The 12,739-nt window shown below is 39.1% G+C and overlaps 1 protein-coding gene across 4 annotated transcripts in view; it reads right to left on the reverse strand.

Annotated features, from left to right (window-relative positions):
* The window catches only part of VPS13D (vacuolar protein sorting 13 homolog D), a gene marked incomplete at its 5' end in the record, with an annotated part of 105,182 nt that overhangs the window by 47,805 nt on the left and 44,638 nt on the right, over nt 1-12,739 (reverse strand). For all 4 annotated transcript variants that reach the window (XM_084274448.1, XM_084274447.1, XM_084274446.1 and 1 more), the window contains 17 exons: nt 80-259; nt 1,457-1,565; nt 1,912-2,072; nt 2,589-2,697; nt 3,427-3,662; nt 4,439-4,562; nt 4,692-4,867; nt 5,276-5,406; nt 6,176-6,318; nt 7,092-7,218; nt 7,584-7,775; nt 8,417-8,664; nt 8,933-9,143; nt 9,764-9,914; nt 10,623-10,670; nt 11,745-11,880; nt 12,485-12,637. In XM_084274448.1, the coding sequence (XP_084130574.1) occupies nt 80-259; nt 1,457-1,565; nt 1,912-2,072; nt 2,589-2,697; nt 3,427-3,662; nt 4,439-4,562; nt 4,692-4,867; nt 5,276-5,406; nt 6,176-6,318; nt 7,092-7,218; nt 7,584-7,775; nt 8,417-8,664; nt 8,933-9,143; nt 9,764-9,914; nt 10,623-10,670; nt 11,745-11,880; nt 12,485-12,637 (2,635 nt within the window). The remainder of the gene's footprint in view (nt 1-79; nt 260-1,456; nt 1,566-1,911; nt 2,073-2,588; nt 2,698-3,426; nt 3,663-4,438; nt 4,563-4,691; nt 4,868-5,275; nt 5,407-6,175; nt 6,319-7,091; nt 7,219-7,583; nt 7,776-8,416; nt 8,665-8,932; nt 9,144-9,763; nt 9,915-10,622; nt 10,671-11,744; nt 11,881-12,484; nt 12,638-12,739) is intronic.

Below are 12,739 nucleotides of genomic sequence, written 5' to 3' on the forward strand. Positions count from 1 at the left end.
CAGAGATGCAATACAGAAAAAGGAATGCCAAGTACAAGCAAATAATGAAACAAGATTCGAGTTAATGAAGAACCTTCACCTGCAGAACTCGGGTTGGCCCATCGGGGATGACTCTAACAGCTAGTACTCCTGACCCAGGCCTCATCTTCTGGTTTACAAACTGCTGTTCAGGTGGAACTGGCCCCAAAAGTTCAAGTGAAGTATCAGGACCAAGAACTACTTCTGCTCCATCATGCAGACCTTGTATTCCTCCCTTTGCCTGGTGAGAGAAATAGGAGTAAGAAAAAAACCTGGTAAGTAAAGTCTTCATGTAACTATTCACATACATTAATTTAAAAGTGTATTTTACCTTCCCCTCCTTAGACAGCTGAAAAAAAACCCTCATCTGAGAGCCCATCCCAGACTGAGCACTCTGGCTGCGAGGGAAATGAACACATTTCTCTTCAAGCAAAAGCTACTCTAAAAGAAAAGCAGTCCAGCAGCATTTTATTTGATACTATTAAAGCTTCTGGTAACTCATTTTTAATAAGCTTGGCAGGTAGAAGAAACAACCAGGATCACTAAGTATTCCCACTGCACAGTCATATTGTCATTTCCTACCTTAGGGATCCATTCCAGATTGCACATGGAAAGACTCACAGCACAGAGCTATATCACACAGGTAACATACGTGCTATGAAGGTACTCTTCCCACTGAATTGAGGTTGATTTCAACTGACATAGCCAGCACAATTTATTTTTCAAAATAAAACATCAGAAGTAATATCATTATTAAAAACATACTTCACTATTTTAATGAAATGCAGGACAAGTTGCTCAAATTTGGTTTAAGCGATGGATCAATATGGTTGAAACACTTAAAAAGCACTTTTTATATTTTATTTTAATTTTTTATTTTATGTTTATTTTAATATTGAGTTCTAGAATTCGTACAACCAATCCAAGTTTCTGTGTCTACAAATTCTAACAGCAGCAGGCACAATTATCAACTACTTTGCAAGTGTTAGCTGTCTGCCAGTCTGAGTTTCCTGGACACAAAGAAAAAGCAAACAGTTCAAACTGCTGTTAAAATCCTTATTCCTAAAATTTTAGAACAATGACTCTGAGGAGTGCTGGTCATCTGCAAATCTTAACTTTCATCAGTGACACTGGCACATTCAGCAGCGATTTCACAGCCAGTGTGTGTGTGAATTTCAAGGCTCTATTAAGCACTGTATTGCAATGTATATTCAAACAATATACTACTAATTTTCTTACTTTCAATTTAATAGGGCAAGATACTTAATTTTCTGAAATTGTTAAGAACATTCAAACATGAATTTAAACCACCCAAGCCTGGTTTCCTCTGTATTCTGAACTTTGGCCTCAAAGCTTTCAGTTCAATACCAAGCCCAAATGACTCTGTCACCTGTATCCACAAGAGCCAAAACAAGTTCAACGTATCATCAGTGCTGACCTGGACAACGAGTCCATGGATCCCACAGGTCAACTTCCCATCACGAAAACTCCATGTCTGGGTAGTACTGCGCCGCCGGTCGGGCTTTCTCAACATCAGGGGCTCATACCTGCAAGGACAGCATGCCACCCAATACTTAGAGGATTACAACATGTCAGCTTCACTCTTGAGGTGTTAGTGGTGAACACTTACTCTAAATTCTGTTCAAGCTCATTTTTCAATCATACTTCTAAAGTTCTTTAACAATCTGCTGCTGAAAACCCCTTTTAAACCCCTTTTAAACCCCTTTCCAAGTCACTACAGTGACAGTGAGGTCTGTTCACAAGGACAGATACAATCTAGCTCTTCCAGATCAGTGTCATTTCTTCCTCATTCAGAGAAAATCATGTAAAGCATGCTTTCAAAGCCATGGTTAGGATCTACATCAGCTGCCTGAGAAATTGCAGTTGCAATACCTGTTATCTGTGACAGCTGCCAGCCCTGCAATATCTAAAATCATACAGGAGTCCACAGACCGAGGAGAAGGTTTATGGGGGTTATGAGGAACTGAAGAGCCTTCATGGCAAAGCATTCCTGTGCCCATCAGTCGCCAAAGCTGCGATCGCTTTCCTGGCTCCTGTTGCATAAAAATTCAACATTTAAATGAACACTGTAGTACATAGCAAACATCTCTATTCTGTTTTGCTATCAGATGCTTTGAATTATAATTCTTGGAATTAACTGTAGAGCCCTGAATTAGAACTAGTTTTTAGACAAACTTCTAATTCAATACAGGTATTAAACAAATATGCATCATGCATTAGGTGTTAGATGCAGACGTGTATTTACAAGCTATTTTTAATCTCAGCAATATTTAAATACAGTTTCTTTTTCTTAAGAGCTCCAGAAACAGAAGACTTAGCTCACAATGCAACCAAAAAGGAAGCATGCCCAACCTTGTCACTTCATTGGAACCTCCAGCATCTAGTTACCACACTTGGTTGTCCCAGAGGCATTTACAACATTCCTTACCTTTTATTCCAGTTTCTGTCACTCTTACCCCCAACCTGCATTGCAATAACCAGTCACCCTGAATATCTGGTCTCCACCCTTTGGCAACAGCATTTTAATACAATCAAACGTGTCTCAGTACCTTCTTTTTCAGTACCACTCGTTGAGTCTTTGGAGAAACATCAAGGACAAGCTCTGCATATGCAGCATCCTTATTTGAAGCAACTGGTCTTCCACTCTGCTCCTGTAAGCTAGAACACCAAGAAAACACCACTGTGTTTATTCAGAGTAGCTGCTGCTTCTGCAGACTGCATCAGATCTGTACCAAAATCCAAACAAGGAAGCTCATGCTTCCAATACAACCAAACAGAAATTTGTTCTGGGGTTGGCTTCCTCATGTTCTTTTTGGATTTTTCAGGGTAAGTACAGCCTTAAAACAAGCACTGATTTCTCACTGCAACTAGGAACTTCACAGACAAAGCAGATGAATTCCAAAGAAAATTTCCTGTGGTATATTGAGGAAAGCAATAAAGCAGTATTGATCTCCCATTGCTGCAACAGCATATGAACTGGCACACGTTTAAAATTCACAGGCATGTCATTAATAGGTATGTCATGTAGTTAAGTGTGCATTACACACCGGATAAAATTAAGTCCCCCAGTGTAACCCTAAACATCCCTGCTCATCTAAAATCAGACAGTGGGGTCACAGATGTCATCTGCTAAAACTTTTTCACTATGTGATAAAATAACAGCAAGCTGCACCTACAAAGCTAAGTTACCATGAGCAAGTGAGGCAAGATACACAGCTTACAGACTGCCAGACCCAGATGCTGAATTGTGGCATTTTTTTCTGCTAGCTACAAGGTTGACTAGAGTTTAGCTGTGAAAAACTTTCTAATGGCAACCAGTAAAAGAACACTAATGCAAAGCCTAAAGGCTTTATTCAAAATATTTGCACTTCATATATAAAGAATTACCCTGAGAAAGTATAGGTAGCAGCAATATAAATGAAGTTTTCATAGTAAAGCTGCTTGCTGTCTTGGAAGTCATTCATGCTACAGACGATTTCTGAGGAGCCTGCCCCTTTAACAGTCAGCATTATAAAGGGAGGTAGAACAGGTTCATCCCAGGCATAATCCAGAGAGGTCATGGGCTTCACTTCAGTGGACAGTCTTGGCTCGACAACACCATGCTGATTAAAAACAACTGGGACCTGTAACAGTTATGAAAGAGGAGTTGGTTTCATACAGAAATTGTTCAGATGAGGGAGTTTTTGCTATCATTCCTTCATTTCTCAGGGGTTGATTGCTGGAACACGGTCAGCGTGCTTTGTCCCCGGGTGAGAAATATCATCTTTGCTTTTATCTGTCATCCATAGTTCAAAATGTCTTTAGTCCCATGGTAACATCTCAAACCCTCCCAATCAAAATTACACTTGCCCAGTTTAATTAATCGTTCAGTACCAACATCCCGAATGAGAACCAGTAACTGTTAACAGCTCTGCCTCCTCCTCTGATCACAAGCAGGTAGTAAGCTACTGTAAAACACTCTAATTAAGTTCTCTAATTTTTATAATCACTGACATGGAAGACCAAATACAGAGAGAAGGGAGTAGCAGCCTGAATTCTTTCTACGGGTTATACCAGTCCTGAAAATATCACAGAACAGGTTACAAACCATCACCTTAGCACAATGTTCTCATCAGTAATAATGTCCTTTCTTGTAAAACTTCTAATGCACTGGTGAGAGCCACAACGTCAGCACTATTATTTCAACAAGATCAAGTAGCTGAATACTCACAATTTTTACTAAAACCTGAGGTAATTACACTACTTACATACAAATACCTCTTGCTACATACACTTTGATTTTATTTCATTATGCAACCTAGTCAGCTCCCCTTGTAACAAAGGTAAAAGAAGTCCTACTTTTCTTATTTTATTAAAAAATGAAAGAAAAAAACCCACCTGATTTTTTTTGCTCTCTTACCTTGGAAAAATTGTCTATGCGGAAAGGTGGGGGTAGCTGATCCGTGTCACTGAAAGCAATGCGGTATGTGGCTCCCTGAAGAGTAATTTCTACTCTTAAGAAGTAACATTTTCCCAAGGTGTCCCTGAACAAGAACAAACATGCACAAGAGAGGTAGGCTTCTGATCTCTGTTACCCACAGCTGTAAGTGTTAAACAGTTGCTTCAATCAAACAATGGGAGTGTGCCAGAGAAGATTTATATATAATAGCTACCTCATATTAATATGGAATGAGTTGTTTTTGTTGACCTCAAAGCCACCAGACCAAATGCAGTTTGGGACATCCATGAGTCTCACACACAATAGTTGATCATAATCATTACGTGGCCAGTGGAAAACGACGCTGGAACCAGGCAGTGTGGAGATGTAACCATCAGGATTAGATGTTCCCTAGTAATAGAAATCAGTAAATATGTATATTCCATAGGGATTAAAAAACCACACAATCAATCTATGTACCTCTCAAATACAAACACAGCAATTACTCTGTTAGGTGGATGCTGCTATTAGAACAGAATCATAGAATCATGAAGGTTGGAAAAGCCCTCCAAGATCATCCAGTCCAATCACCACCCCACGACCTCTATCACTCCCTAACCCACATCCCTAGTACCTCATCCATCCTTTCCTTGAACACCCCAAGGGATGGTGGCTCCACCACCTCCCTGGGCAACCTCATATGGAGATCCTCATAACAAGCCAACAATATTTTCAAGTCAAGTGCTTGTGTTCTTTCTGGTTAGGAGATGCTGTGACTAACTATGGGTATTGTAGTAACAACAGAAGGCAGCAGCTTACCCGACCTCTGGCAAATTCCCTCTGGACAAAGGCAAGCTTGTAGGATGATTTGTTATCTAACAGGTAACGGGGTGCGAATGTTACCATGCATGTATCAATATAGCGGCCTCTGCCTTTTTTAACATCAATACCTAGCAATAAAAACAAGTTAGAAATAAAGCTATTATGCACAGAAGAAAACAAGACATCTGCCATAACACATAAAAATTCTTTTACTGGGTTCCTGAGGTTTGCCATTTCTGCCATACTACTGTCATATTTTGAATAATTTAAACAGTGAAGTACAATTTAGAGATCATAAGCACTGAAAAAATCACAAGTAAATCCATAAAAGTAATCATTCCACTTTTAAACACATGAAAAGTTCCTCAAAATTCACTGTGGAGTAACTTCCAAACTCTGGAAATCTATCCTGTCATTTAATTAAAAATTAAAAGCTCCTGAGGACATTGTACTTTATGTACACTAGGAGCTCAAGGACAGAAGTTGCATTCCTCCACATCGGCTTACAGAGGCACCACAAAGCAAAAACTACAGAAGTAGCACAGGGCTGAACAGTTACAGTACACAGAGCTCAACTGCAGTAATGTGGGGGGATTTCAAATGCACTTAAAGTATGTACAGGGGAAATACAGACACAGAAACAGAACAATTTAGAAATGCAGTTACTAATAATGAGTAAATGTAAAAATAACTGAAACCTAAGTTTTAAGCTAATGACATTCAAAATAAAGAAATAAAAGTACTTAGAATAGTATTTTTTATTTAATAATTTTGTCTGGACACTCAAAACCCTTTAACAACATGTTTCCCTGCTGTAATTGTTCCGTTTCTGATGCCACCAACCCCACACCTTACCAAGTCCTACAATACTCCCCAACCGTTCCTATCAACACATACCAATGTTGTAAATGAGGCCTGGCCGGTTTCCATGCTGGATGACTTTAAGGGCTCTGAAACCACTACCACCATCCAGGGAGAAACCCTGGCACCAGCCAGGCATACCTTCTGGATGGATCCCTTTTCCAACCCGCATTGTACAGCTAAGGGTAAGAAGGAAACAAGAGGATTTACTCATTTAAATGAAGGATCAGTTATCGAGACAGTGCTGAAGATCAAACACATACCCAGATACAAGAACACCACCTGTGTTTTCATGTAAAAGCATTAGAAGCCACAATAAATCTTGAGTACTTCATTCTGTGTTTCTGCCAGACCATCTTTTAACAGATACGTCAAGATTCAGTGACTGTGTCACAGAAAGAGGCCTGATATTTTTCAGACACATTTCTTTTAAATCGTTCTTATTTCTTATTTTCATGGAAAAGCAACTCTCCTTGATGCCAGTTAAAGCAGCTAAGAAGTTTTCCTTCCAAAATCCTGCCATTTCCCTTTACATCAGAATCTGAATAGCTCTACTGCATGTGGACTTGCTATTGAGTGATTGCTACTACTTCCCTATTAACATTCCGAGTTTAGGATCACGGGTTTGGAGTGGGTTGTTTTAGTAGTAACAAAGTAATTAATACAATTTCCTAAATCTCAGGGTTTTGATTTTCTTTCAAAAGCTGTATGACTTCAAAACACACAAAAGGAAACCAAAGCAGCCTGCAGACACAACAGAATTAGCCATCCAAGGAGTTTTCAGTAGGACACGACTCAAGATCCAAAATGCTTATTTCGGAATTTAGAAAACTAACAGCAACTTAATAGGCAAGAGATTTTCTGATGCAATATATCAGCAGCCAATTTTCTGCAAATTACTTCTGCACTTTGCAAGGTTTCTCCTGTCTGCTCCTCTTGCAGCATTACTTACAAGTTTGGCTGTTCTTTATCGGCGTAACAGAACAGAAGTGGGCTGAGGCTTCTAGCAAGCTCATGCTCTTCAAATTGACCTGCAGCATCCGTTTTTGCATTGTCTTGTCTGAAGATAAGTGGCAACCCTTTATGTAAACACAAAAAATAGGTGTCAAGCTAGACTTCACCCTTACACAAATTAAAGATAATGTAAAAAATACTTCAAATTAAGGATCGACCTAAAATATTTCGGTTGTCATACCAGCCATGGCTCTGCATGCATTCTCCCTCTCTACCCTGTTTAACAGCCAGACCTACTAACAGTTGCAACCATGGTCCAATAGCTTGTTTGAAAATCTGCAATACAGAAACTACAACATCTAAGTTACCTACTGCAACATTCACCACCCAATAGCTGCTGACACTGTAAAACCAAAAAATTCCACAACTTTACTTCCTTGTAACTAGTGTTGAAAAGCATTATTTGGCTAGAAAGCAAATGAAAACTTACCTGTTTTGTTGATTAACCAATATGGTGCTGAAATTAGTATTTTCAGAGAACCTTCAGCACGACATACAATCCTTATGGTCAAATTTAGCAGTCGTTTGTTGACATCATAGAGTCGCATCCGCACCATATAGTTTTGTGTCCCAGGAGGAATCAACAGCTCTTTGCAGATTGGGAAGTTTTCTAGCAATACCCCTATGAAAACAAGAAAACGAAATGAAACCAAGCATCACCCACACAGAAATATTACTCTCTGATAAGCACACAGGTTGGGGTTTCAGACAGCTTTGTCCTTCTCACTGTTTCATACAGCTTCCCCAGATTAACTTTTTAAGTGCCCAGTGTAGCAACCTCTGACCACATGAAGAAAGGCCCCCATTTAAGTCACAAGTAGCACAAAAAATTCTGGAAGGAACCCTGCTCATGGCTAATTCCTGCTTTAGGCATGGCAAGGCCAGCCAGGGTTGAGTAATTCCATATAAACTCTCAACACCAACTTCTTCTGTCAGAAGGAAAACAGTAAAACCAACAAAAACATTGGGAACCCATTTATTTCCTTATCACTGTTCTTTCCACTGGAGAAACAAGCTGAATAAGGAACAGACCCAGACAGCTGAGAGATTTGTGGGAACAATGGCAATATTAGTATCTTTTTTAGATGTGTGCACCTGGTTATTAACTGTAAGAAGCCCTGCAACACAATGAAATAATCATATGTTTTCAATTTTTTTTTTAAATTCCTGCATTCTTGCACCATAATTCATTGTAGCAGAAGCAGTTATACCGAGGTATTCCTCCAAAAGGATCATAAAGTGATACCTGAAGAACCACCTTACCAAGCTCGATGTTCTGAGATGTATCAGCTGTGTGCAATACTGCCTCCTTGCCAGGTTTTAAAGTCCCATTAATTGGCATTCCTTTCACATAGAATTCCAGTTCACAAGGCAGCAAATTACAGATTACCACAGTTGGCAAGAGGTAAATGGTATGCCCAGGCTGCCTGAAAATCTGTTTAGCACTGTCAGAAAATATGTTGGAGGGCATGTAGTCTGGGTAATTTTCCTTCTTTATAGCCACACAAAACCTGTGAAGGCAGAGACACGTGAGAAGTCAATGGACTCAATGGAATAACTGAACCCTGTCTTTGTGTTCTGCACCAGATCCCAAATCCAGCTCTTAAATCTAGTCCCCATATAATCACCTTCAGAGTTTGATTACATAGGATTTTGTATTTATGCCTACCATTAAAACGAAGAGTTTCCTGATTTTAAGCAAAGAATTAATTTAGTCACTCAAAAAAAAATCATCTGATGGTAATACAGCTTATAGAGAAATAATTAGGTCATAATTACCTGAAAAATCGACTGTTTTCAGACTCCATTGAGTGACACTCTCTCTTGCTGCTGCACACTTCTGCTGTCTTCTGAACATTAGTCCAATGGATTGGAACCTTACAGAAGAAGACTCCCATCCCTTTTGGCCTGGCTTGCAAACGCCAAGATGTAAGATGCAGTGGAATAGCAAAGGAATCTCCTGGCATAACTGCTGGAAGAACTACAGGTTCTGTAACAAGAGAAGAGAATACACACATCAAAACAGGCCCCTGTACTGAGCAGCATCATGATTTCAAATAGCAAGTCTCAGTTTTTGGAAACAATTCCTTTAGTTTTAACATAAACCACTAACTACGGGTATGTAAACCCGTTGCTTTAAGCCCCACTAACAATCTGGTAGCAGGCAAATCTCAATGTGTAGGTCTGAAAACATTACAAAATTCCTGGAATTCAAATTCTTTTTCCTTGAATGCTCTAGTGAAAATGCTTTTTTAGAAAAGGCCTCACTCATCACATTTTGGGTGTATTATCTGCGTATCACTACTTTTCTAAATTGCACCTTTACATGCCAATGCCTGAAATCTTCTAGACTCCTGCTAAAAATACAACGTGCTACACATGGAAATAAGATTCAGTCTTTACAGATCTAAGCTTTTCCCATTTACCTGAACAATAAGGAAAACTCCTACTGGGTTCTCTAGCTTACCCTGCTGTAATTTTCTTCTTAAGATTGGGCATTTCACTCCCAGAGAGGTCTACTTTGTTGTTAATCATTACAGGCAGGGGTGAGTCCACCTGAGGAGGAAGCTAAAGATTCCCCACAGCATGGAAGGAACATACAACACTTACTGTCAGGAGCTGAAGGACTATCTAGTCTTAGTTCCATTGGTGTTTCCAGCTTGTTCTTCACAATCAAGGCTGAGCGCACTGTTATGACTTTCCGAGCGCTGCCTTCCATGGTGACTTCAAATACCACACGAACTGGAGGCAATGAAGAAAACTGGAAGATATTTAAAAGCATTAAAGCTCAGGTAATGATTACACCTAGAAGAGGGACACCTCAATTTTGAAGCAGTAATTGGAGTAAAAGCTGCCAATTATGTCCAACCATGTGCAACTCGCAAGGTATCCTGTACCTTCTCATCAAAACACAGTGAGATTAACTAGCAAAAAGCAATTCTGAATACTATTAACTTTATTATCTTTTCCAAAATGATGTAAATTCAAGTAAGAGCCACATGGATCCTAAAAGAACACTTTAGCTGCTGTCTCACTATTACAGTATTTGATAAACTCATGGAATTTGAATTCCAATCTTCACATAATTAACAGTCACTTGTCATTCCTACCTGTAAAAACTAAAAGGTGAGGTGGAGCTTCATTAAAATATTGACACTTTCTTCACTCTTAGCTGCCCTTCTGCTGTGGTGTTTTACCCTACATTACACAAAGTCATAGTCACTTTGTTCCTGACACCATATTCTATATGGGCTTACATACTGGAATTCACATGGCTGAGGAATGGTTAAGTCATGTTAAACACTGGTTCTGATTTGAAAGTTGTTTGCTTGACTCTTGTTTCCTTTCTATTGAAAAGGATCTAGAAGGATGGAAAAGCCAGCTCACTTGCAGAACTGTGCTAGTCTTATTTAAGTAGTCTTATTTAAGTTTATTAAGTAGCATTCAAAAATTGAAAATATATACTCACATAGACTTGTGGATGTATTATGTTTGTTCTACTTATTGGGCTTCCAAGCTGGGAGGAAAGTAAACAATAAATTTCATTAACATTGTCCAACTTTTAAGGTATTAGCCTCAGTTGTAATGCAGACCATTACTACAGAAGAATAAACTAAATACTTTCATCACTTCATGTTTCTGATTTTTAATACAGCTTGGAAAACAGGTCAGAACTATATTAGCCAAACCTGTTTCTAATACTGCTTTCAAAACAAATTAAACTGAAGGTAGAAGGTTTGTTAAAAAAAAAAGCAAGCAAGCAAGCTACAGGAGATGTTCCTGAACAGCAGTTCTCATTAACGTGCCTCCTGTTCCTTGAAGAATCAAGTTACAGAGAGAGATGATGTTTTTTATGCTTTAATATGAAAACATCAGAAACAGTTCAAGAAAGAGACTAGTGGCTCTTGTCAACAGTATCATGACATTAAATTCTAATCCTGTTTTATACCAAAAACATCTCAACATCCAATCTCTCCAGTGCTCCACAATTTTCAGTAGCTAGTCTCAAAACACAATTGCTTTTGAAATCCACAAGATCATTTTCATCATGAAGCCTCAGTCACCAACGGCCAGCCTGCTGATTATTACAGCTGCGTGTTTCCATCATGACAAGTGTGTTCTGTCTAAGCAGCCACATATTTCATCAATCTCTGGGCTTACAGGAAATTGCCAGTGTTGTTTATTTTAAGTAACTTAAACACATGAAAAGCATTCCTACAATAGAATCATAGAATCATAGGGGTTGGAAGGGACCTTGAGAGCTCATCGGGTCCAACCCTGAATAGAATAGAAGAAATAAAAGTAGCTGCTGAAATGCTATGTTGATTTAAAGCTTGTTCTCCAGGAGTCCATATTAGTTCTGGCACTGGAAGCTCTGACAGCTAAGCACAGACTAACTGCTGACTCCTAGGTTTGTGTTTTCGTGACACAGAAAACTGACAGTTCGGAACTCAGCATCTCCAAACCCTCCTAACTAACTGGAAAGAAGACAATGAGAGAACAGCAGCTTCTTTAAGATCAAAATTTTGGAGACACCAATACTCTCAAATTCCAGATTCTATTAAAACTAACACTCCAAATCAGAACTTACAGTAGATGAGGATGAGTTCTTATCTGGTGCGGCATAGCGGAAGAACGTTCCAACTTTGTCTACAGACACAGGACTGACTTCTTCCCAGCCATTAACTCTCACTTGCAACTGATGAATTCTTAGATCATGTGTGTGCCTACCAGGTTAGAGTAAGTTAAACAGCTATTAAGCATTATTACACAGTGGGAACAACAAGCAGTTCAAGCCAAGAACATGCTCTGGTTTCTGATTAAGGAATCTCACTGAAGTGTTTAAAAAAGTCTCAGGAGTTTTTCCATTTCACAGATAAAGACAAACCTGATTTTACATCTGTGCAACTACTCCACCTTCCCTAATGGGCATACAGAAGTACAAGTATGTCACAGAAGCAAAAATAAAACCATGCTCTATGTTTTTAACAAGTTCTTCAAGTTCTTAACACTGATAATGCTTATGCTTAACAACCAACATCCCCAAGTTCGTTAGAATAAAAGATACATGATTGTAGCTGAGGTTCCCAAGTCTCAAGGCTCATAATGATGCAATTCAGATCTAGGAAGAGCCACCACTGATAGCAATATATGTTGCTTACTAGACAACTGATAATTTTCTCTCTACATGAGTTTTCAATATTTTAAACCAAAACATAAACAGGAAATTAAAAAAAAAAAAATCTACTTTTTATTTACTATCTCCTAGCATGCTTACAACTATGATCCTTTGTGTTACAAATGTGTTTAAAACACAGCCTGGTCCCTCACCTGTGTCTGAGTTTCCCCCTGGCTTCAAATTCAAATGGTACCTCTTCCCCAGTGATAACTTCTTGCCATTCACTGACGTTATGGGCATCATCCAGCAACGTCCCATTTTCCTCAGGAACAACACCTGGACTCCCACTGTGAGACAGTGCAGCCCTGTGAAGAGAGCCACATCCTTTTATAAACTGACACAGTGACTACTTCAAGTAGCAAGTTCTTCTTAGTCTGCTCCAGTCTTTAGAGGTGCTACAGTAAACA

The sequence above is a fragment of the Gallinula chloropus genome (genome assembly GCF_964237585.1).
Source record: "Gallinula chloropus genome assembly, chromosome: 23".
Lineage (NCBI taxonomy): Eukaryota > Metazoa > Chordata > Aves > Gruiformes > Rallidae > Gallinula > Gallinula chloropus.